At 44.3% G+C, this 26,151-nt stretch overlaps 1 protein-coding gene across 2 annotated transcripts; it reads right to left on the reverse strand.

The window, feature by feature from the left end:
- Positions 1–192: 192 nt before the first annotated feature.
- On the reverse strand, positions 193–25,637 carry LOC117404623 (segment polarity protein dishevelled homolog DVL-2). Of its 2 annotated transcripts, XM_059015335.1 has the most exons (16): positions 24,747–25,442; positions 17,759–17,828; positions 16,530–16,675; positions 15,744–15,853; positions 14,883–15,015; positions 14,388–14,478; positions 13,421–13,490; positions 11,939–12,078; positions 10,841–10,917; positions 10,038–10,105; positions 8,901–9,035; positions 5,588–5,629; positions 4,651–4,782; positions 3,756–3,932; positions 2,856–3,074; positions 193–2,296 (listed from the first exon to the last, which is right to left on the reverse strand). In XM_059015335.1, the coding sequence occupies exons 1-16, from the start codon at positions 24,905–24,907 to the stop codon at positions 1,809–1,811; spliced, it is 2,259 nt and encodes a 752-aa protein (XP_058871318.1). In that variant the 5' UTR covers positions 24,908–25,442; the 3' UTR covers positions 193–1,808. The 2 variants fall into 2 exon arrangements, with proteins under 2 accessions (XP_058871318.1, XP_058871319.1); XM_059015336.1 differs by lacking the exon at positions 5,588–5,629 and having other exon boundaries at positions 24,747–25,637.
- Between the last annotated feature and the right edge of the window lie 514 nt (positions 25,638–26,151).

Below are 26,151 nucleotides of genomic sequence, written 5' to 3' on the forward strand. Positions count from 1 at the left end.
AATGTCTTCAAAATGCGCTCCCTAACACTAAAAGAAACTAAACTCGCGTTTGAGGACGTTGAGAAAGAGTTCTAGTTGAAAGGATGAACAATTACATTTCTTCCAGTATTTCTTTTAACTGTCTAATAGTTAAGGATGACATTTTAAAAATTAACACACACACACAAAAAAAATAAATTAATAAACAAGGTATTTGGGCCCAGTACAAATTTATTAAAAAAAACATACAAACATGGCAGTACTTAGACAAAAATCTTCATTAGCACCTTAATGTTTGGTTAAAACTGACGGATCGCACTGACAATTGTCAGTCTCGGCTTCAAAATTATTATTAATACATTAAATTCCCCTCCCTTCATGATGTGGCACGAACGTCAGGCAATAGAGTACCTCAGAGTCTCATATTATTAATATCTGTAGTAGATGTCCCTACCTAGAAAAAAAAAAAAACACTTACAGACAACCACAATGCAATGTGTGTGTTACAATTCCAGAGGTATTTTACAGGGAAATTTCACAAAGGGTTACTGTTCTGGGAACACGCTTCAGATCGTGCAGATGGCGCCCCCATTTCATGGTGGTACAATAATTCGGCTACTCGTAACCACATCATTAACATATTTCAAAACATCATTTCGTTTTTTGGTAACGTTTGATAATGTAGAATTTTTCTACTACTGAAATGAACAGGAACCAGTGCTTTCTGAAATGACAGCGTTTGTTGCAGGACGGGACTGTTTTTGTTGTTACACTGTATATTTTTTTATGTACTTCAGTAAACCGTGTGGTTCGTATTACATTTTTTGCGTGTCAGGGTGCTTTGACTGAGTTCAGGAGCTGCTCTTCAGTCCTAGTTGTCTGTCATAGATGTAAGTAAAACAGGCTAGATAAGTCGGGAGTCTTTACAGAAGTAAGGGACAGCGCCATCTAGTGGTCTGCCCCTTTGGATCAACTTCCTTTTGTTTTGCTGGTGATAAATTCGCAGTGTGCTAGATCACTGGTTACTTAACTAGACCCTTAAAATTGAACGGATCATTTGCTTAATTAGACCTTTTTAATTGTTTTCAGCTCTTAAACAGTTGCAGATTTCAATTCTAAAATGTTATAGCTAGCTTGAAATCTGCATTGCACTGGCCGATCTAACCTATATTACATGTGTCAGGCTGATAAGAAAAGTGGCTCCTGAACTCTTAGTCAAAAGCACCTAAAACACACCTATCAAAGTGACTTGCTATTCTAGAACTGAACAGCTATATTTTAGAACTTTATTTAATGTAAAACTTCAGATTCATTATTTTACAAGTTAGTGAACTAAAGAAGAAAAAAAACAAACAAACACCAAACTAAGAAATTTTCAGTGCAACTGGAAGCATGATTTTTATTTTTTTTCAAATTTTTTTTAAAAGTAGTTCTATTTGATACAAAAACCATTTAAATCTATCTTGTATCGCGGGGCTAAATTTATTTTGGCAGTAACTAGAACGACAACATATTTTCCTGTCATTTTACAACGAATCTACTCATCTAAAAAAGGTAGAACGGTTTTGGCTAACGCCTTCATCGTAGGTTTTCTGAAAACGTTTGCCGGCATTAGCCTGAAACCCTTGTGCATTACAGTCTAACACTCAAAACTTCATAAATTCAACGACAAACGGGAGTCTCGATGTCTTCTAGTGGTTTGTCATTGAATTTTCAACGTTCAATAATTACGGACGTAACCACGTAAAAATAATTAACGCCACTTGGATATATTTTTCGTACTCTTTAAGAAAGTTCAAAATCGGTAGCCGTGCTGATCAGCCCCCTGCTCACATGACATCCACGAAGAACTCGCTGGGGTTGCCCATGGCTAAGTGGAAGGACTGCCGGCTGGCTGTGAGCTCTGGAGGGACAGAGGCCAGGTCCCGGACAGGGGGAGCCCCCGGAGGACCTCCTGAAGCTGGGGGCAGCATGCCGGGGTGGGGATGCGGAGGGGGGTGAGGCTGGGGCAGCATCATGACCATCATGGGGTTGTAGGACAGAGGGATCCCCGGAGGCCCGTAGGAGAGGTGGGAACGCTGGGAGTGCTGGGAGAGGTGGGAACGCTGAGTGTGGTGGGAGTGGTGGGAGTGTTCGCTTCCTGCCACGGAGGCGTGGTCTCTCCGCAGGCTGCTCCGAGTCGAGTATTCTGATTCGCTCCCGCTGCCGGAGCGCGAGTCGGCCCCGGCCCCGCCTCCAGACTTCTCGTCCCGCCCGCTGCCCTTCCCCCCGCGCCTCCGCTCCCCCTCGCTGCGCGTCGAGCCACTGCTGCGACTTCCTGTGAGGGGAGAGAGAGAGAGAGAGAGAGAGAGAGAGGAGAGAGAGAGAGAGGGAGAGGGAGCGAGAGCGAGAGCGAGAGAACACGAGAGAACGAGAGGGAGAGAACGAGAGAGAGAGACAGACAGACAGGCAGACAGAGAACGAGAGAGAGAATGAGATAGAGAACGAGACACAGACAGAGAACAAGAGAGACAGAGAACGAGAGAACGAGAGAGAGAGAACGAGAGAGAGAGAGAGAGAACGAGAGAGAGAGCATGTTAACAAATCGCACAAACTAATGACCTGCTCTCAAAACACTTCTAGTTTCAATAACACTGATGAAGGCACTAGAGCCCAAACGCTGGTCTGCTTTACTCAGTCTCTTCTAGTTTCAATAACACTGATGAAGGCACTGGAGACCAAACGCTGGTCTGCTTGACTCAGTCTCTTCTAGTTTCAATAACACTGATGAAGGTTTATGGAACCTGCCATGACCTCAGTGGCACAGGAGGGGAGCGAGTGAAACGACAGGAGTTCTGAAGAGATTAAAGGGGACAGTGGCTCTGTTATCCTCTTACCTTCGCTGTGCTGGCTCCCAGTGCTGCCTGGTCCATAGCTGTAGCTGGCGAGCTCGTGGTAGGGAGGGGGCTGGCTGGAGTAGGGGTGGGGGTACTGGTAGGGGAAGGTGTGCATCATGGGCCACGGGGTGGCTCCGGGGAGGGGCAGGGGGGCCAGCGTGTCCTGGTCAGAAGCACCACTGGAGCCGTCGTTATCATTCAGAGACAGGTTGGCCATGTCTGCAAGGAGGGGAGAAACAGGGTTAGCAAACAGACTGAACCTCCGATCTGCACCGAGCAAGGCATGCAACTAACCCTGCACACAATCCTGGACTTGAGAACTATCCCAGTGAAGTGTGTTACCGCAGATGAATAGGGGTTTGGATACACTGTGATCCTTCAGGATAGAAAGGATTTCTCCTGGCAGGTCCGTAGCGAAACGCATCGCTCATGTGATTCATGCAACACAATTAAAAACACAGCACGACGATCAGGGGGCTCTGCAACTCTAAGGGGGGCGAATTCGATTTAGGAGGAGGGACTTACTTTTGACACACGACAGGGTCGAATGGGAAGGAGGCTTGTAAGGCTAAAAAGTGTAACAAGAAATCTGGATGCGTTTCTTATACTAGCAAGGGAGTACGATTAAGTGTTCATTAAATCACACCTATTATATGACATCTAGAACTTCTAGAGAGCTGGGACAGCCCAATGGACCAGGGGGAGGGGGGGGGGGGGCACAGCCCAATGGACCGGGGGGGGGGGGGGGGGGGGGGGGGAGACAGGGGACAGCCCAATGGACCACAGGGAGGCACAGCCCAATGGACCAGGGGGGGGGAGCCCAGCCCAATGGACCAGGGAGGAGGGGGGGGGGGGCACAGCCCAATGGACCGGGGGGAAGGGGATGGGGATGGGACGTACAGTTCTCACAGTCGCTGAAATCTCCGAAGATGTAGTAGCACTGCTCAGAGAAGGTGATCTTGTTGACGGTGTGCCGGATGAAGCCGGCCTTCAGGAGGTTGCTGGCGTACTTGCGCGACTCCCGACGGTCCTGGAAACCATCCACGTGGTGATACAGCCACTCGACCACGTCAGAGCCTACAGAGAGAGAGAGAGAGAGAGAGAGAGAGAGAGAGAGAGAGAGAGAGAGAGAGAGAGAGAGAGAGAGAGAGGGGTTAGAGCTACAGAGAGAGAGAGAGCCATCCACGTGGTGATACAGCCACCAGCCACTTGACCACGTCAGAGCCGAGAGAGAGAGAGAGAGAGAGAGAGAGAGGAGACCCATGACACGACTGGGGTGGATAGCACTAATGATGCAGCCACTGCACTACACCAGCACCTAAAGAGAGACAGGAGAGGCAGGGTTAGAACTAGAAAGAGTTAGAGAGTTACGAACACGAGCAGGGCTGGAAAGAAGACTCAGTTTCAAAGCAGTTTCACCCATTCCAGGTTTTACTGCTACGAGCTTGATTAGCCCCAGTGTGTACTTTCCTTCCTTGAAGGGGAGGCTATCTGGCACATCAGTGAATTCCCCACAGCGTCCTCTGGTCCTGGTTTCTGTGCAGCGCTTAAAGTATATCAACTCATTTTGAGATTTGGAAGGCTGTTGTTAAGTCTGTCTTAATTCATCTTTGTTCTAGCCAGCAAATGCCCCTTTAAAATGGTACCACAACAGTCATTTGCTGCAGCACAGGTTAAAATGAGTTCCCTTCTAGCTTCAAAATGCTAAAAAGGAGGCTGTGGATGGAAGAACGGTCGCGTGTAAAAATCGAGCCCCCAGGGATATGCACCCCGCGGGACGAGAGGACAGCCGTACCCAGGAAAGCGTTTGGAATGGTGATCTTCAGCCACATCCTGTCTCGAACCTCCAACCCAGACTCTGGGGAGGCCATCGCCTTGGCAACGGAGGCCATGTCCGAGTGGAGAGAGAGGTTGAAGTCGTCAAAACCTGCGGATGACATCACAGAGATACGTGACACGCACGCACGCACAGGGATTTCCACAGAAAGCCATGGGGACACTTTGACCCTCCAGGCGACCTGGAAAGTGCAGCACTAACAAAGCTAGCAAACAGATTTCTGTAAGTGCAGTGCTAGATGTTTTAAAGATTACTGTAACGTTCAAAAGTGGACAACCTGCCTAACGAATGGAAGACCTCTACCTGCAAGAATAATAGAATTATTTTAATAGCTACGAATCACTAAGTAGACTGGAGTAAAATAATCCATTTCTGTTTCTCAAACACCTTATTCTTATTATTATGATTATTATTATGATTATGATGATGAATATGATGATGATTATGATGATGATTATGATTAGCAGATGCCCTTATCCAGGGCGACTTACAACCTATCACAGTACAAAATATCACATTACAAAAATCACATTACAGATGAGAGCAGATATGAAACACAATAAAGGCAGCAGGAAATTTAAATAAAGTACAGTAAATAATTACATTTGAGAGCGATCGACCAACAGCAGTTAAATTTACAGTAAAATATTTGCTTATAAGAAGAGTAAATTCCATTAAGCAAGTAGTCAGTAAATGGATCATTTCACGTGAGAGGAATTACAGTAAACGAGAATACGGATATCTATAAGTGTAAAAGCAAATATAAGATTGTCAGAAGCCATCGGCTTGATACTTTTTCAGTACGATACAGATAGTCAGTGACATCACGATGGTCGATTGTTCCAACGTTACACAGACCAGGGATAAACAGAATTTAAAAAAAACTGTCACTTACATTTTGTTACAGCCGGACACCCTAGTTTGTATTCCGAGAGGCCTGTATTAAATAAAACGGAGAATCAGTTGGGGGTACAAAGGGAATTCTCATTTTTCCAATTCTTGTTTTTCATTTCCTCCTTGAAACTCATTTCTAATTTCGAATATCTGCTAAAGATCATCCCCCTATAGAATGAACTCATTCTGCTTCATAAAGTCGAATGAAACCTGCTGAATAATGTTAAACATATTGAATTGCACACTGCTTTGTAGTTTTCCACATACTGGGACACTGGCAAATGGAAAAAGGTGACATTTCAAAATCTAACATGAAATACTTCTGGTAGACACTTGCAATATAATTTTGTAGTCTCAATCCTAAAATTCTGGGAGATGCAAAACTTTTGGCCAAAGCTGTAGTTAGTTCCTCACAGGTGTTTTTAATATCATCAGTGTAAGACTAACGGCAAGAGAGTTCAACCTTCACTTTCATCCCCTGTGCAAGCTCCCTGTAATGAGAAACAAGCATCCGACTCATTGCATCTCATTCACAACAGCACTGAACTCAACCAGCCCGACACAATGCAAGAGTCAACACTGAACTCAACCAGCCCGTCACAATGCAAGAGTCAGCACCGAACTCAACCAGCCCGTCACAATGCAAGAGTCAGCACCGAACTCAACCAGCCCGTCACAATGCAAGAGTCAGCACCGAACTCAACCAGCCCGTCACAATGCAAGAGTCAGCACCGAACTCAACCAGCCCGTCACAATGCAAGAGTCAGCACCGAACTCAACCAGCCCGTCACAATGCAAGAGTCAGCACCGAACTCAACCAGCCCGTCACAATGCAAGAGTCAGCACTGAACCCAACCAGCCCGTCACAATGCAAGAGTCAACACCGAACTCAACCAGCCCGTCACAATGCAAGAGTCAACACTGAACTCAACCAGCCCGTCACAATGCAAGAGTCAGCACTGAACTCAACCAGCCCGTCACAATGCAAGAGTCAGCACCGAACCCAACCAGCCCGTCACAATGCAAGAGTCAGCACTGAACTCAACCAGCCCGTCACAATGCAAGAGTCAGCACTGAACCCAACCAGCCCGTCACAATGCAAGAGTCAGCACTGAACCCAACCAGCCCGTCACAATGCAAGAGTCAGCACTGAACCCAACCAGCCCGTCACAATGCAAGAGTCAGCACTGAACTCAACCAGCCCGTCACAATGCAAGAGTCAGCACTGAACCCAACCAGCCCGTCACAATGCAAGAGTCAGCACTGAACCCAACCAGCCCGTCACAATGCAAGAGTCAGCACTGAACTCAACCAGCCCGTCACAATGCAAGAGTCAACACTGAACTCAACCAGCCCGACACAATGCAAGAGTCAGCACTGAACCCAACCAGCCCGTCACAATGCAAGAGTCAGCACTGAACCCAACCAGCCCGTCACAATGCAAGAGTCAGCACTGAACTCAACCAGCCCGTCACAATGCAAGAGTCAACACTGAACTCAACCAGCCCGCCACAATGCAAGAGTCAGCACCGAACCCAACCAGCCCGTCACAATGCAAGAGTCAGCACTGAACTCAACCTCTGAACTCAAAATCTTCCGTTTAGTCTCACTCTGATGATGCAAAAAGCCCTCGTGTGAAACTAACTAGAAGTGTCTTGTCATGGTCTTTAGCAGAGGTGAACCTTGCTGAAATCAAACTGTTTAAAACAGTCCAAGATGTGATGAGACAGAAAAAATAACTGCAAGCCAAATAAAATGAATGATACGTGGGTGAGAAAGATTTCGTTTTGTACACCCCACCGATTCTATCAGAGATGGAAATAAAACTCCCTATCGCACAGCAGCTTCACCCAGTCCAGGTTTCAATACTTGCTTGATTAGCCACATAGGTAACAAGTTCAGGTGTGTCTTATTAAACTCATAGGAATGGATCACACTGCTGTGCAATGGGAGTCTTATTTTCCATTCCTGCTTTAAAGCCTTCAAGTTAAAAATACTACAGTAAATACCTATAGTGTATGAGCAAATTTAAAATGTTCATAAGCTGTTTGTTATACAGTAACATGTGTGTCATATGAAGTTCTCTATCTATGCTATACTTTGAGTTAATAAACAATTCTATTTAAAAAGATTATTGAGAATAAAGCAGAGTACAGTACGCATCGGTTGGTGTCATGAATTGTATTTCTATGTGTCGTGAACAATGTGGCGTTTACAGATGTAAAAAGGCTGTAACAATTTGGTGATGCGGTAACTGCGAGCGAGTAGGACTAAGAACAGTCTCTTAGTAAAACGCAACGTTGTATGAGGCGATAGTTCAGCCAAACTGCAGGTGAATTTCAGGACAAAAGCCACAGGGAGAGCCCGGAGAATTGGGACAAAACCTCACAGAGCAGGGCTAGTGTCTGAACACACTGAGGCTATCCTAGCTGCATTCATCTCGTTTAGAAATAGGGAACACGGCACAGAGAGAGACAGAGAGAGAGAACGAGAGAGAGAGAGAGAGAGAGAGAGAGAGAGAGAGAGAGAGAGAGAGAGACTCACACAGACAGACAGAGACAGACAGACACACACAGAGGGACACAGAGAGAGAACGGCGCACACACACAGACAGACAGACAGAGAGAGAGGACACACACACAGACGGACACAGACAGTCAGACAGACGCACACACAGACAGACAGAGAAAGAGAGAGACACACACACACACACACAGAGGGACAGACGCACGCACACAGATAGACACAGAGAGAGAGAGAGAGAGAGAGAGAGAGAGAGAGAGAGAGAGAGAGGGAGGGGCACACACAGACAGAGACAGACAAAGAGAGAGAGGCACACACACAGAGACAGACAAGAGAGGCACACAGACAGAGAGATAGAGAGAGAGAGAGAGAGAGAGAGAGACACACTCACACAGACAGACAGAGACAGACAGACACACACAGAGAGAGACAGGCGCACACACACAGACAGACAGAGAGAGAGGACACACACACAGACGGACACAGACAGTCAGACAGACGCACACACAGACAGACAGAGAAAGAGAGAGACACACACACACACACACACACAGAGGGACAGAGAGACAGACGCACGCACACAGATAGACACAGAGAGAGAGAGAGAGAGAGAGAGAGAGAGAGAGGGAGAGAGAGGGGGGGGCACACACAGACAGAGACAGACAAAGAGAGAGAGGCACACACACAGAGACAGACAAGAGAGGCACACAGACAGAGAGAGAGAGAGAGAGAGAGAGAGAGAGAGAGAGAGAGAGAGCGAGACACAGACAGAGAGGGACACACAGACTCACGTTCAGTCTCTGTCATGGAGCTGCTGGAGGTGATGGTGCTGAGGGAGGAGCTCCCAGGGTAGGGAGGGTAAGCTCCGGTCAGAGCCACTGAATGAGACACCCAGGCAGCCGGGTCGATGGGGCGGATCGGCTCGTCTGTGAGGGAGAGGACAGGGAGGTTAACAGGGTGCAACACGCAGAGATCATGTTCTGTGAATGCAGCGCTAACTAAAAGATAAGGGCCAACGGCACTGGCTAGAATCCGGTTCCTAGTAGCTGATTGATCTAAAAACTGTCATTTTGGGTCTTAAAGGATCCCAGAGATTCTGCCTCAACAACACAGCTAGGTAACCCATTCCATCCTCTCATCACTCTGTGTTAAGAAGTGTCTCCTTCCCTAATTGTGCTGAACTGTGTGCTGGTGTTTGTGTTGTGATGTGGATTATACTGATGTCCACTGCCTGCCTGTATGGGGGCTAAGACCACTGACCAAACTCAATTGTAACCTGAGCAAACTGAAACCCTGCCCTCTAGAGGTGAAAGGCAGGAATAACAGGGTAGGGAATTAGCCCGCTGTCTGTCTGTGCCACCCAGCCCCTCAGACTGGAACCCAGGCGTCCAGAATTAAAACAGGAAGGGCAGGCTAGGGAACATCAGCAACAGCAAAAGTTTTGCATCACCTAGAATTTAAGGATTGAGACAACTTAAAAATAAATATATGAACATAATTTCGATCTTTCATTTAGCATCATGTAATCAAAGAAACCACAGATTGATACCGCAAGAAAGTCTACCGGAAGCCACAACAGTAGTCCAGTAGTATTTCATGTATGATTGAAATGGTCACATTTTTCAAATTTGTCAGTTTTTTTTTCGTTAAGCATACGGGAAAAACTACAAAGCGGTGTGTAATTAAATAAAATAACTTAAGATTAAAAAAATCTGCAGGTTTCATTCGACTTTATGAAGCAAATGAGTTCACTCTATAGCGTGATGCAAAACTTTTAGCCACAGCTGGAGGCTGTACCCCCTGACCCTCCCCGGATTGGAACCCAAGCCTGCAGAGGAAGCTGAAAGGCAGGACTGAGAGGCTAGGGGACCAGGCTGTGCCTCCTAGCTCCCCCGCACAGCGTGTGTTTAAGAAGGAGCAGCTCTTACTCCGGGGCAGGGTGAAGTAGCCCTGGGGAGACGGGTCCCAGCACTTGGCCACTGTTAGGATGATTGGCCTGAAAAAGAGAAACAGGGTTAAAACCTACCGAACCTACACTAGAAATCAAAAACCAAGGTGGCTCACAAGTCATTATACGACTTACAATGTAATGGCGTTTATCTATTCAGCTTAATGTTCTTCACCACCATAAATCTGAGGATTTCAGACAGTAGCCTAGTTGTACTATATGGTTTTCAATCCAGCGTTATTAAAAACGCTCTCGTTTTCCAGTAAGATTAGAACGAACTGAAAGTGATCCGCAATTCACAAACCCTCACGCGAAACGTTTTTCTGCTATGGATTTTGTAATCTTGTGTGGCAGGAGCAAATGTTTCTGCCTTGTCATTGTAGATATAACTGGTCTTAACTTGTTGCATCCTAGTTCATATTGTATTCTAGTAGTATTATTATTTGCACTGATTGTAAACTACACCTGTATTTAAATATGAAGCTTGCATTGTAACCCTGTGCTGCCCTGGAACACCTGTGTGAGTCGCCTGGGATAAAGGCGTCTGCCAAATAAAGTCTTTTTCAACGTCTTCATTTGAAGACATTGGAGAAAGACTTTTAGGTTGAAACATTCAGCATTGAATTTTAATATTACTTATTCTACACTGTGGAGTGTTTAATAGCTATGGATGCAATCTCTTCTTATAACAGAAGCTATTTCTCAGCTGGAGTTGATAGATCACTTATAACAACACAACCTTAGTAAGAGTTAATCTGAAGAATACAAAGACAGGATACTGACCCGGGCTTGTGGACGATTTCCCTCAAGACTCGGACCGCGTCATCGTTACTCATGTTCTCAAAATTAATGTCGTTCACCTGGGGGGGGGGGGAGTTGGGTTAGTCTAAGGACAAGCCAAGTACAAGGATACATTTTACATGATATTAAATAAATTGAAGATCTCATAGATTTTTTTAAAATTAGGTCTTCAATACTAAAATTTTAGGCAATGCAAAAACTTTTGCCCACAACTGTGGAAGAGCAGTTCTGTGTGTGCAGCAAATATGAAGAGGAGATCTGGAATGCTTTGAAAGATCTGATCTCTCAAGCATGCCCCTCGCTTTCACTCATCACAGGCACCCCCCCCAATTATAATCCAATAACTTCCAAAATAATGAGGAGTTGAGAGCAAATCATTTGGGATCCTTCCTAAAAGACTTCAGGTACCTCCATATGCAATGTCAAAAGAACCAGAGAAGGTGAGGCAGGAAGATCAAAATACAACCCACTGGGTGTGGATTAACCCAGAAGTAGACCACCAGCATTGATCAATTCCAGTTCAACGCCACCCCTTATCCAAGCTGACTCATTCACAGTGCCAGGTTGTGTTTTACACTGAGAGAACGTTCTCGGATTTTCAACCACTTTCAGTGACCACCCCCCCACCGTTTGTTTGAATAATCATTCTCTAGTATGTTTGTGTGTTTGTATCTGTGATCACTGCTGGGTAGAATAAACAGAGTCCACATGTTCGTGTGTGCAGCTACTTCTGTTGCAATCACTTGCAGCATCATTGTAACTTAATAAAACAGCATTGTAATTGTAATTGAATAAAACAGCGTTGTAATTGTAATTGAATAAAACAGCGTTGTAATTGAATAAAACAGCGTTGTAATTGTAATTGAATAAAACAGCATTGTAATTGTAATTGAATAAAACAGCATTGTAATTGAACACATAGCATTGTAATTGTAATTGAATAAAACAGCAGGCTCTGATAATCTTAGTAACTTGTGCTGAAGAATGTCCTGACCAAGTTTCATCCCAATTGGAGAAGCACCCCTGAGATTCCAGTAAAACGGTGTGTGTGTGTGTGTTGTACAGCCCCGGGGGTCTCACCTGCAGCAGCATGTCCCCGGGTTCGATCCGCCCGTCCGCGGCCACGGCCCCCCCCTTCATGATGGATCCGATGTAGATCCCTCCGTCGCCCCGCTCGTTGCTCTGCCCCACGATGCTGATCCCCAGGAAGTTGTACTTCTCTGAAGAGGAACGAAACAAAAAGCAGCTTCTCAGTGAGTCAGGAACAATCATGAACTATACAGACTGCCTCATGTGAAACCAGGAGCTACACACACACAGACTGCAGAGCCTCATGTGAAACCAGGAGCTACACACACACACAGACTGCAGAGCCTCATGTGAAACCAGGAGCTACACACACACAGACTGCAGAGCCTCATGTGAAACCAGGAGCTACACACACACACAGACTGCAGAGCCTCATGTGAAACCAGGAGCTACACACACACAGACTGCAGAGCCTCATGTGAAACCAGGAGCTACACACACACAGACTGCAGAGCCTCATGTGAAACCAGGAGCTACACACACACAGACTGCAGAGCCTCATGTGAAACCAGGAGCTACACACACAGACTGCAGAGCCTCATGTGAAACCAGGAGCTACACACACACAGACTGCAGAGCCTCATGTGAAACCAGGAGCTACACACACACACAGACTGCAGAGCCTCATGTGAAACCAGGACTTAATTCAATTTGTTAACGTCACATTATTCAGCGGGTTTCATTCAACTTTAAGCAGCAAAATGAGTTCATTCTATAGAGAGGGTGATGCAAAACTTCTGATCACAGCTGTAAACACTGCAGGACCATGTGCGACACAGCTGCCTTCACATACCCCCAGGTCTGCAATCGCTTTTTCATTTGTGATCAAACTCTTCTCTGGACGTATGCAAAACTTACATAGAGAAAGTCAGACAGACTCACTTTGCAACCCAGTGACTGTGGGAAGGTATGGGAGCCTGAGCCTCAATACAGCTTGAGTCCCATTCGCCAGCATTTGAAGGCTTTCATTACATAAAGAACGTTCGGGGTTTTTACCTGCAGTATCAGCGGGGTGGCCACTGGGGGCACCAGTCTGCAGAAATCACTGCTTTCCACAGACCCAGTGTTTTGGGTTGATCAGTCATTTAAGAGCATGTGGTAATGCAACCGGAGATAGGGGCTAGCTGGTTAGGAAATGGGACTGGGATGAATAAAGCCAGCCCTCTCTCACACACAAAGGGGTTGGCTTTTATTTTCACTGCTCTTGTGAATTGAAAAGGAATGCACAGAACCCCTTCTACAGTCTAACAGACAAACAGCCTCCATACACTCCCTGAATACGACACTAAACTTGCAGTTTTGTCAAAACCGGACGTGCCTAATCTGTAAGAAATTCCTCAGCGTTCTTGTTTTGCAGGCTATAAAGACTTCTTGACTGGTAAACACTGCAGCGGGTTCTGTAGCACTTGTAAAAAGTGCACACGGTGTGTTATTTTGGAAGAGGACTTGTTCACCCATAGCTGTGTAACTCACCCATGTTGAGCGTGACTGTGATGATGTTCAGGGACATGGTGGAATCGGTGACACTGCTGAAGGAAGAGGTCTGAAAGAGAGACCAGGAGCATACAGAGGATTCAAATCAACACAGACAAACATCTAAACCTGCAAACCAACACCACCACCCACTTTAAAAGCACCGCAGTTCATAAATATATTTCAACGTCGTTTCAATTGCACTGGCACTCATTCAGAGTGGCTCTGCGGTCCTTGAGTTATCATTTCTCTATTATTATTATTATTATTTATTAGCAGACACCCTTATCCAGGGCGACTTACAATTGTTACGAGATATCACATTATCTTTTACATACAATTATTATTTTTTACACATTATTTTTACATACAATTACCCATTTATACAGTTGGGTTTTTACTGGAGCAATCTAGGTAAAGTACCTTGCTCAAGGGTACAGCAGCAGTGTCCCCCACCTGGGATTGAACCCACGACCCTCTGGTCAAGAGTCCAGAGCCCTAACCACTACTCCACACTGCTGCTCTTTAAATCTGAACAGTGTTGTGCATTCCATTCAAATTACATGAATTTTCAACTCCCCACCCACTCTACACCTCCACACTGAAGAGAAGATGGTAAGTTCTGCGGTTTGAATGGAATGGAATGGAATGAGGAAGGTCCTTCAGTGCTGGCATTTAGCATTCTCCAAACAAGCATCAAGCCAGGTAAGAATGAGAACTTTATATTGGTGGAACAAAAGAACAAAGCCTCTTAGAATGAAATAAAGTCAGAAAGTGGTGATGGAAAGGTTTTAGAAAAATATGAAAACCATGAAACATTCTTTTTTACAGACTCCGATAAAACTAATTGAAGTAACAGTGGGTCCAAGATTAGCGAAACCAGCTGTGTTGAGTGTGGGTGTGTCTGGGTGCAGCAGGGTGTGTGTGGGGGTGTGTCTGGTCCCCAGGGTTGGGGTGTGTCTCCTACCCTCTCCAGTCTCGGGGGTCTCTGCTTCCTGCGGCGCCGATGTCTCTTCAGCAGTCTGGAGGCGCTGCTCTGCTCCGTGGAGCTGCTGAACCTGCGGACACACAGAGGAGGGACTGGACAGGAGCACCAAGGGACAGAGCTGAGCAAGAAACCTCCATTCAAATCACAAACCTGTCGACTGGGAGTCCTCTTCAACGTCTTACATAGGATCAGGAGGGGAGGAACACACACACACACACACACACACACACATGAATTGACCCCAACCCTGGTATTAACATCCCAAAGCACTAGCCCCTCCCTCACCACAAAGCACTAGCCCCTCCCTCACCACACCCCCAAAGCACTAGCCCCTCCCTCTCCACACCCCCAAAGAACTAGACCTCTCCCTCACCACACCCCAAAGCACTAGACCCCTCCCTCAACACACCCCCAAAGCACTAGACCCCCTCCCTCACCACCCCCCCAAAGCACTAGCCCCTCCCCCAGCCTCACCTGCTCATGGTGTCGTCCTCGTCGGAGTCACAGAAGCTGGTGGTCTCGATCTCGCTGCTCATCACCGTGCTCGCACTCTCATAGCCAGCTAGATGGCGCTCTAACCTGCTCTGCCCGTTCAGCCGAGGACCCCCTGCAAACCCCACACAAAGGCAGTCTGAGATCAATGCTAACCAGGGTCTAAAACCAGCTGTTAACTTATCACGCCAAGCTCCAAACACGCAATCCTGCTCTGCAAGGCTTATACATGTTTACAAAACCCATCTGTCGTGGTTTAGGTTTTATGTTGCAATCTCACATCGACACTGCAGTTTTATTGAACAATCCAGCACCGTTTCATGCAAAGACTGGAGATGTATTTCTTTCCATACTTGTGCCAGCACCGGTATACAAGATAAAACTACAGAGCCCACAATGCACCTGAAGAAACTCAGCTTCCTGCCAAACGAATATCCCTAAAGTGTGCAACTTACAGCTCTGGCAAAGGTTTTGCATCACCCTATAGAATGAACTGATTTCATAAAGTCGAATGAAACCTGCTGAATAATGTTACGTTAACATATTGAATTATACACCCGGTTTTTTCCATGTACTTAATTGACAAAAATGGAAAAATGTGACATTTCGAAATCTAACATGAAATACTGTACTACTATTATGGCTTCCGTTAGACTTTTGCAATACTATTTTGTAGTTCTTTGATAACATGCTAAATAAAAGATCTAAATTATGTTCAGAGTATGTATTTTTTAATTATGTCTCAAGCCTAAGATTGTAGGTAAAGCTAAACTTTTGGCTGTAAATGGACTTGACCACAGTAGTTCTGGAGGTCGCGGTTGAGCGCTTGACCGCCTGACTCACCGTGCTGCTCGTGGCTCTCCCTCCTGCGTGGTCTCTCTCGCCGAGACGAGACCACCGATTCGGTTTCCGTCTGGTCATCGAGATTCTCCTGGCTGCCCGCGACATTCGGACTGTTAAAAAAAACACACGCGCGTGAAATCCAACGCAAAACTCCCATCCAGTCACACGCAATACACAGTACAGAGACAAACAGGTAGATAAACTGCAGGTATGAGGATCTGCTGGGGTTAAGATACATCACAAATCACTTCACTATTGAACACAATTCTCTATACCTACAAACTCCCTAAATCGCTCCAAATTATCAGCCTGAAACTAAACATTATCCCTGCATGGTCTACTTTTATTATTATTATTATTATTATTATTTATTTATTTATTTATTTATTAATATTATTTATTTCTTAGCAGACGCCCTTATCCAGGGCGACTTACAATTGTTGCAAGATACCACATTATTTTTACATACAATTCCCCATTTATACAGTTGGGTTTTTACTGGAGCAATCTAGGTAAAGTACCTTGCTCAAGGGTACAGCAGCAGTGTCCCCCACCTGGGATTGAACCCATGAGTCCAGAGCCCTAACCACTACTCCACACTGCTGCCCTAGATTTTAGATTACATTACATTTAGATTTCTCCAAGATATGGAGAAAGACGTCTTGTCTAAGTTTCTCCTTGAACGCATTTCTTTCAACGCATCTCAGTTTTGCATTGAGTGTTTAATGGCTCTGAATGATCAATCCATCTCTGTATTGGGGTTCTGATGCAATCCTATTGACTCACTGGAAAGAGGGGGGTCTGGAGTCTCCAATCCCCACAGTACGCTCCGCAGGGGGGGGCGGCAGCGGGGGAGGGGGCGGAGAGGGATCCGCTCTGATCTCTACTGGAGGGGCCACAACTTCTGCACAGGGGCTGTCCGAGGAAACCAGCTGAAAAGACAGAGCGAGTGAGGCAGGCAGGAACAGAGATTCAATACAGGAGCCCCTCGCTAATACAGACTCCGTTGCGATTCACTTTCGGGTATGCAGGAGACAGCGTTTGCCCCCCATTTAGTGTGACACTAGGGCACTGTGAATGGCATGATCCAGAGAGAGAGAAGGGAGGAGAAAATCAATTAAACTGAAAAATAAAAATGTAAAAACACGCTTTTATAACGACACCCAAAAAACAGGACAAAACTAAAACCGAACAAGGAGCCCACTAAATCACTAAAAATGTATTTCTTAGCAGACGCCCTTATCCAGGGTGACTTACAATTGTTACAAGATATCACATTATTTTTACATACAATTCCCCATTTATACAGTTGGGTTTTTACTGGAGCAATCTAGGTAAAGTACCTTGCTCAAGGGTACAGCAGCAGTGTTCCCCACCTGGGATTGAACCCACGACCCTCCGGTCAAGAGTCCAGAGCCCTGAGCACTACTCCACACTGCTTCCCTAATTGCTTTTGCACAGAAGGTCTGACTCACACTAACAGAAAACAAAAGCATATCAGCACATGCTCCAGTTTGAGAGCATGTTACCTTCTCGCTAGTTAGCTTCACTGATACCATGTGTGCGGGTGCTGTAATCACACACTAAAACAGGAATGTTAGTTAAATCCCTCGGTGCGGCTGTAAAAAAATGTACCAACAAGAGTTTGATACATGTGTACATAATTAGTGAAATACCTCCCAGATTCTAGTCCCACATTCTGATAACTTAATGTCCAGATCTCATCGTAATTGGGTAAATTTTTCCCTAGATATATGGGGAAAAAAGTTTGTGTGACACACAAGTTCCAGAACTCCCAGATAATACAATGCTGAAAAAAATGGGTTAACCAAAGTTTCATCACAATCAGATAAGTGTCTAGATACGTGTCTAGGATTCATTCTCGGCTAATCTTGGCAGATTAATTAAAACAGAAGGGCATACAAACTGAACACTTGAAATGTATGAAAAACAGGACTTGGATTGACTAGAATTCAGAGACGGCACAGATTGCAAGACACGGTTTAGATTCTCACCCAGGATACGACTCTCCCGTTGAAGCAGGGAAGCTTGGTGCGGTCGTCAGAAATCTCTTCCTTCACAACTCTGGAAAGAGACGGCAGCGTTAGCAGGTGTTTTGTTGGGCAGGTATCCAGTCATCATTATTATTATTATTTGTTTATTTAGCAGATGCCTTTATCCAAGGTGACTTACAGAGACTAAGGTGTGTGAACTATGCATCAGCTGCAGAGTCACTTACCATTACGTCTCACCCGAAAGACGGAGCACAAGGAGGTGAAGTGACTTGCTCAGGGTCACACAATGAGTCAGTGGGATTTGAACCGGGGACCTCGTAAGATAACTAGAACAGCAAACTGAACTCAAGAAGAAATTCACAACCAAAACGACCTTCACAACACTTTGGAAAATACATAGAGATTCATTCATAAGAGTGCGGGAGCAGTGCGGAAACTGAATCATGAATCACTGTGTATAAAACGCAACAATCTTCATTTTAACCTACAGCCAAACGCTTTCCATCCCCCTCTATATAGAATGAACTAATTTTGCTTCATAAAGTCGAATGAAACCTGCTGAATAATGTTACCTTAACATAAGAAAGTTTACAAACGAGAGGAGGCCCCATTCGGCCCATCTTGCTCGTTTGGTTGTTAGTAGCTTATTGATCCCAGAATCTCATCAAGCAGCTTCTTGAAGGATCCCAGGGTGTCAGCTTCAACAACATTACTGGGGAGTTGGTTCCAGACCCTCACAATTCTCTGTGTAAAAAAGTGCCTCCTATTTTCTGTTCTGAATGCCCCTTTATCTAATCTCCATTTCCCTGGTCCTTGTTTCTTTTTTCAGGTCAAAAAAGTCCCCTGGGTCGACATTGTCTATACCTTTTAGAATTTTGAATGAATCAGATCGCCGCGTAGTCTTCTTTGTTCAAGACTGAATAGATTCAATTCTTTTAGCCTGTCTGCATACGACATGCCTTTTAAACCCGGGATAATTCTGGTTGCTCTTCTTTGCACTCTTTCTAGAGCAGCAATATCCTTTTTGTAACGAGGTGACCAGAACTGAACACAATATTCTAGGTGAGGTCTTACTAATGCATTCTAAAGTTTTAACATTACTTCCCTTGATTTAAATTCAACACTTCTCACAATATATCCAAACATCTCGTTGGCCTTTTTTATAGCTTCCCCACATTATCTAGATGAAGACATTTCTGAGTCAACATAAACTCCTAGGTCTTTTTCATAGATTCCTTCTTCAATTTCAGTATCTCCCATATGATATTTATAATGCACATTTTTATTGCCTGCGTGCTGTACTTTACACATATTGAATTACACACTGCTTTGTAGTTTTCCATATACTTAACAAAACGCTAACATTGAAATCTAACATGAAATACTACTGTACTACTATTATGGCTTCCAGTAGACATTTGCAATATCATGTTGGAGTTTCTTTGATTACATGATGTTAAATAAAATATATAATATATATATTTTTAAAATGATCTCTCAATCCCATAATTCCAGGTGATACAAAACCTTTGGCTCAAGACAAAGACTCTTCTTTCTCAAACCCACTCTGCGCGATCTCCAGTGCCAGACTGCGGGTATCTGTGTCCCAGTCTGCCAGCAGTAGCTGTGCCGATCGCAATCCCCAGTGCTGTCTTTAGTTTGGCACAGAGGGGGGCATTCTCCTGCCAGCGTGCCACGACCGCGATGTGCGAACCACATTCCTTACCCAGACACGCTTCCACGCCAACGACAAACCACAACCCACAAACAAAGAGCATAGAGGAAGCAATTGTCATTTCAAAGGCAGTTCATTTTTCTCTTGCTGTTCAATGGGGTTTGCTGTCCTTTGAGCGGTTCTGTTGCTCACAGTTTTATAAACACTACAAGAAACACACGTCTTTTGCTTTGTCTGTATAGCAGCAATATATTTTTCAAAAAGATTCCTGGTGGTCTGAATATTTTTTTTCACACATGGCACCTAGGGAAATTTAATTTCTTTCTTTATTTTTTTTTTTACTCAGGAACGTCGGCCAGCAAAAATATATTTTTTCCTTCTAAACATCCAGATCTGGCAATAATGCTGGTGATTGAAATGAGAGGTGCACTGTATTGTGGGAACAGAAAACCAGCACTGTTGCAGGAGGGAGTGCTAAATTAAAATGAAAGACAATAATATTGACTATTCAAAAAATTTAAGATGGAGAGGCCCGTCAGTGCTCATGCGGCTCCGAGCAGCTGATTTATCTCAAAACGCCGTCAAGTCGGGTCTTAAAGGAGCCCAGTGATTCTGCCTCAACAACATGGCTAGGTAACCCATTCCATCCCCTCACCGCTCTCTGTGTGAATAAGTGTCTACATCCCCTCTGTCCTAAATCCATTTAATCTCCAACTCTGTCCTCTGGTCCTGGTTTCTGTGCTTAAAAGTATTGGTTAGGCTCCTTTCAAAATGAATTAAGCCTCATTAAATCCGAGCTCATGGAATGTGAAGGTAATTAATCATTATGAAACATGCCACTGTAGTAGTCTGTAGTTTGGGGGGGGTGAATTCAAAATGGCTTTTTCAACAGCGAGCTCTCCTCTGACGTACAGTACAGGAGCGAGGGCAGGGAGCTCCGAGACCAGCCTGCATCGCATGTCAATTCCCAACAGGAAGAGAATTCCTAAACATGGCTTTCTGTTTTCACAGCAGCTCCTGCACTCCCCCTTTCTGGGGCGCAGAGATTCCAGACAGACTGTTTTACCATATGGCAGCAAAAGCAGAGCCCGTCTGCACACAACAACACAGGGAAGAAAACTCAAAAGCAAGGCTTGAGACTCTCAAGGCTTTCACAATCCTGTTCAGGTAGATTGTTGAAATGATCAGCAGCACTGATAAAACCTGGAGGGTTACTGAGAGAGCAGCTGCAAGGGAGGAACCACATATTTATCAAACTTCTGATCATTTCAATAACAGACCTCACTGATGGGAGTTCTGAACCCCAGGACTGGGTGCAGCAGCAGCAGCAGCAGCAGCAGGGCTAGTGTGAGTTTGTAACCCTGCTCAAATTCCTGGCTCCTGATCATTTCAATATTAATAATAATAACAGACTTCATTGAGGGGAGTTCTGAACCCCAGGACTGGGTGCAGCAGCAGCAGCAGCAGCAGCAGCAGGGCTAGTGTGAGTTTGTAACCCTGCGCAAACTCCTGGCTCCTGATCATTTCAATATTAATAATAATAACAGACTTCATTGAGGGGAGCTCTGAACCCCAGGACTGGTTGCCATTTCAAGCCCTGTCAAATTTAGTGACTATGTTTTTTCACCTAGATGCTAGGACATGTCATCCCACATCACGTCTGTAAATTGATATGGATGGAGAACGTCTCATCCATGTGTCAAACTTGGCGCAGGCATTAACATTATTTAGCAGAAGTGTTTGAGAAGATCAGATTGTGGGGATGTACAGCAGGCATTCGGATGCCCTCAATAACATCACCGAGTTTCAACCCAATTAGATAAGCTCTAGATATCTGTACAGACAAACTGACACACAGGAGATGTGCCCATGTTTGATCAGTTAGTTAAGAGGTTCTCAGATGTATGCCAAAGTGTGACAAACATATGTACAGACAGCCGCCCAAAATAAACCCTTTGAGAATGTTCTTATCACTATTGGCTAAGCTGCATCAATGTGAAACGCCAATGTGACACATACAGGCGCCACATATTATCCCTGCTGATTGGTTTAGGAGAAGGGTTGGAACTTTTCATGTGACAGACAGACAGAGGCACAACCTGATACTCAGTTGATTATAGTACATGATTTAATACCAAGTTTCATGACAACTGGATGAGTGGCGTTTCAGATATATGGGGAAATCTATGAGGTGTGACATACCTATATACAACTGATTCCATATATTATTATTATTATTATTATTATTATTATTATTATTATTATTTATTTCTTAGCAGACGCCCTTATCCAGGGCGATTTACAATTGTTACAAGATATCTCATTATTTTTACATACAATTCCCCATTTATACAGTTGGGTTTTTACTGGAGCAATCTAGGTAAAGTACCTTGCTCAAGGGTACAGCATCAGTGTCCCCCCACCTGGGATTGAACCCACGACCCTCCGGTCAAGAGTCCAGAGCCCTAACCACTACTCCACCTTCGCAGGGGGGCTCATCATGTCGGGGATTAGAACTCCAATAAGGGGGCTTTTAAAGAGGTCAAAGCATTGTCACAGATCATACAAGAGATACAAAAAATATATCAATGGACAAGTCAAAAGGGATAGGGAGAGAGCTAACTGAATCGGATTCTCTCGAAGTGGAGAAGACACCGTTGTTTTATTCAACAAGACATCACAGGCAGACAAACCACAACCACTTCTGATTACAGAACGCTCTTCCCATGACAGACTAAACTTCCACCCATGAAACAAACCACAGCGTGGGTCGCAGGGCAAAGACCACAAAGCCTCTGCACACCACAACACTGTTACACTGCGTCTAGCCAGCTGGAGGGTGAATAACTACATCAGCCAAATACTGCTTTCTTTACAATAACTCATCTGATAGTACCGTAAAGAAAAGGGTGCTGTGTATATTATTATTAATTTCTTAGCAGATGCCCTTATCCAGGGCGACTTACAATTGTTACAAGATATCACATTATTTTTACATACAATTACCCATTTATACAGTTGGGTTTTTACTGGAGCAATCTAGGTAAAGTACCTTGCTCAAGGGTACAGCAGCAGTGTCCCCCACCTGGGATTGAACCCACGACCCTCCGGTCAAGAGTCCAGAGCCCTAGCCACTACTCTACACTGGGTGTCCTGCGATCCCCAAGCCAAGCGAAATTAATTCAAAACCAATTCAACTACATTTTTGTAATTTATTTTTACAGCCTAGATGAAAGACAATCAACAAAGTACCTCCTAAACTCTCTCCACGAACACAGTAAAGGGGTTTAACGGCTTTGTTCAATACAACGCAACCAGTTATCATTTAAGGTGCCCTTGCGAGTGGGATCACGCATTGAAATATATCAGATGTATTTGAAGGGGGAGGTTAATCAGAAGGAGAGTAGAAGGGTTAAAATGAGCAGAAATGCCCCCCCCCAACAGGTTACTTGAAGCGTGATGTTTAGGAATTCTCCAACAGTCTGACGGTTATGGGTCCTCAACCCAAACAAGGCTACAGAAAGGTTCTGTTCAGATCCAATAATGGTGGACATTAGTTACAGGAATTGTTAGAGGCTGGGCAGCTCTGGGCAAAAGTTTCGCATCCCCTAGAATTTAAGGATGGAGACATCATTAAAATAATTTAAATAAACACACACACTATATGAACATAGATCTTTAATTTATCATGTAACCAAAGAAACCACTAAATGATATCGCAAGAAGTCTACCCAAAGCCGTAACAGTAGTACAGTATTTCATGTTAGACATTGAACATTTTTCCATTGGTCATTTTTTCTTGAAGTATATGGAAAACTACAAAGTGGTGTGTAATTCAATATGTTGACGTTACATTATTCAGCAGGTTTCATATCTGAATGCGTTTGTCGGGAATGCGATTAGTTCTTTATGCAATAGATTTATGAAAAGCCCATCAAACTGCAAGAGCTACCCACCATATCTCTTACAAATACACCTGGAAATTCAGAAAGGTGGTGTATTTATTTTAAAGTAACCCATTCTAAAATCAAGTGGAATATATACTAACATGCCGCTAATCAAGCTCGTAGTAAAACCTGGAATGGGTCGAACTGCTATGGAAAGAGAGTTATTTCCATCCCCGTCTCACAGAATAGGAGCAAAAAGAGGATTGCAGGCTACAGCCGAAACCACTTCACAGAAAGTTCAGTCGAATTAGAGCCCACGTCTACAAAGTATTCAAAACTACAGCACCGTCTCCGCCTTGATACAATACATCAGCTGCATCCTCCAAAGCCGAAATTAAATCCTTATTTCAATTTCTATTGAGGAAATCATAAAAATCAATAGGTCATTTTTAAAGGAAGCTATTTGACGAGGAAAAGGGCTGCGGCAGCGGGCCCTTCTGGCTGTTATCCCAAAAACTTCAGGCTTTTTTTTTTTTTTTCTTTTTTAACAACACAGAGAGAAAGAGGTTTTTTTGAAAGGCGAACCTGAACCTAAACCTAATCCCCAGGAACAAAAGCCTTGAAGGGCGAAGACGCTATTCAGTTTCCCTGTTTTAAATTAGAAAATAAATACCAGGCCACAATGGGCTGGCAATGACTCAGAAAGTGAAGCGAGCGAGGGGGGTAAAAAAAAAAAAAAAACACAACACCGAGAGACCCAACTAAAAAGTTTAACGTGGAAAAATACTCCATCTTTGCTCTTTCCCCAACGGCCTCCTTGGTACACGCAGCTTTTAAACCTCGAAGCTGAACGTGTGGATGGGAAACCGTGATTTATTTACACGGCATCGTGCAATAATGTATCAAGTCTTTGAAACAGTTACACGCATTTGTATTTAAGGAGAGACGCATTTTACATATTTTTTTAATTCCCAAAGGGGTAGGACGGTGGAAAATTTAGAAAAACACCGTACATGTCTGCAGTAAAACAGTACCACCTTCCAAAGCGTTCAATACTTAAAGTTTATTAAAAACAAAACAAAAAAAATCTCATAATATTTGTAAACACACAAAAGTAGAACATATTTCTGCTGACATTTGTATCTCAATATAAAACAAACCGTGTACTGAAATGTGTTTATTGGTTTTTTTTTTTTTTTTAAATGTAGGTTTTATTTTTCTGGGGGAAATGGAGAGTTTTGCGTGGCGGGGTTGCAGCGAGACGCTCGTCCACGCGAGTCTACCCTGCATGCAAAATCCACAACTTTAAGAATTTTTTTTTTCTTAACACATTAACAAACCCTTGAAAAGTGTTCGCTTAATTCAACGGCGTTTTTAACCAGGCTTAATCGTGCATCACTGCTCCCAATAAATACAATCATCTTACCCAAAATCCTGGTCCATGGACTTGAAAAAAAACTTGTAGTTCGGCTTGTTTAAAACTTGTTTAAAATCCAGTAAAGTAATGTTCTCGGCTGGGATCGGAATTTTCACCAGATAAGGCGTTTCTTCCTCATCAATGTGATATATTATCTTCGTTTCCGCCATTTTCCACCGCTTTGCAAGCGATCGGAACACACGCCTTATGTATATTTATATAACTTATTTTTTAGATTTACGAAGGAGAGAAAAAAAAATCTCAAAACTTTCTAACAACAACAAAAAAAACTTTCTTTAGGAGCCAACGCGGCGTCTGACGTCAGGTGGGCTCCCCGTGCGTCGGTCCGTGCGTAACCCTTCCCCTCCCCTCTCCCGGCCTGCCGATTCGTTGTTTTTGTGGGAGCCTGTACCCCAAAAATTCGCCCCCTTCGTCGGTCTGCAGTGCTCCAACCAGACCGAGGTGAAACTTCTCGAATCAGTTCGTCATATTAAAATCAATGCAGATACTGTTAACGCAGATATAACCCCATGACATTATTTCACCTGTAATGGAACTAGTACCACAGTGGGTATAGAAGAACTTCCACCCGATTTAGGAAAAGTGACGCTAAAATTAAGAGCATTGCACAATTGATCCTGCATAGGATGTTTGATATACATGTAGGGTTGCCATATGGCTCCAGATTAACGCTTTGAGACAGACCGGGATTTCAAAATTCCCCCTAGATTGAAAGTAATCCACGTATAAATGAGCTCCACCTTTGCTGAGATTAATCCTGCTGTGGTGGAATTGCTTGGGCGCAGCAAACAAGTCACACTGATCAGCTGCTTCTGATCAGATCTTAATGAACGAATAGCTAATTTATCGATAGAGCAACGAGATGATGATGCGATTGTATTTGCAGAACAATATGGCCGATTGAATTTTAACAAACAGAAACAAATAGCGACTGGCTACAATTAATTCTTGGTATAATACAATTATTTGACGCGCATGCGGGTATTTAAGCATCATTATTAATTGTAGCTAAGGATGGTTCATTTACACCTTCATTTATTTCAATTTAGGGGCAAGTTTGAAATCCCGTTCCGTCTCACAGCGTCCGGTTAATCTGGAGCCACATGGTAACCCTATACATGTTAATATGCTATACACTCTAGAGCAGGGGTGGGCAATCCTGGTCCTGGAGGGCCGGTGTCCCTCCTGGCTTTTGTTCCAGCTGTGCTCTCAATTACTTAATTGTACTGATTATTACCAATTATTGGTCTAATTAAGTAATTGAGAGCACAGTTGGAACAAAAGCCAGGAGGGACACCGGCCCTCCAGGACCAGGATTGCCCACCCCTGCTCTAGAACCTCAGGAACATAAGAACATAAGAACATAAGAAAGTTTCCAAACGAGAGGGGGCCC

This window comes from Acipenser ruthenus, chromosome 50 (assembly GCF_902713425.1).
Source record: "Acipenser ruthenus chromosome 50, fAciRut3.2 maternal haplotype, whole genome shotgun sequence".
NCBI classification, from domain to species: domain Eukaryota; kingdom Metazoa; phylum Chordata; class Actinopteri; order Acipenseriformes; family Acipenseridae; genus Acipenser; species Acipenser ruthenus.

Excerpts from the sequence above, each read along its gene's own strand:
- LOC117404623 (XM_059015335.1), bottom strand. The coding sequence starts at position 24,907 with ATGGCGGAAACGAAGATAATATATCACATTGATGAGGAAGAAACGCCT. Across the intron at positions 15,854-16,529 it reads TCCAGACCCCCCTCTTTCCA|TCCGAATGTCGCGGGCAGCC; the intron begins GTGAGTCAATAG and ends TTTTTTTAACAG. Across the intron at positions 13,491-14,387 it reads GACCCCCGAGACTGGAGAGG|ACCTCTTCCTTCAGCAGTGT; the intron begins GTAGGAGACACA and ends TCTCTCTTTCAG.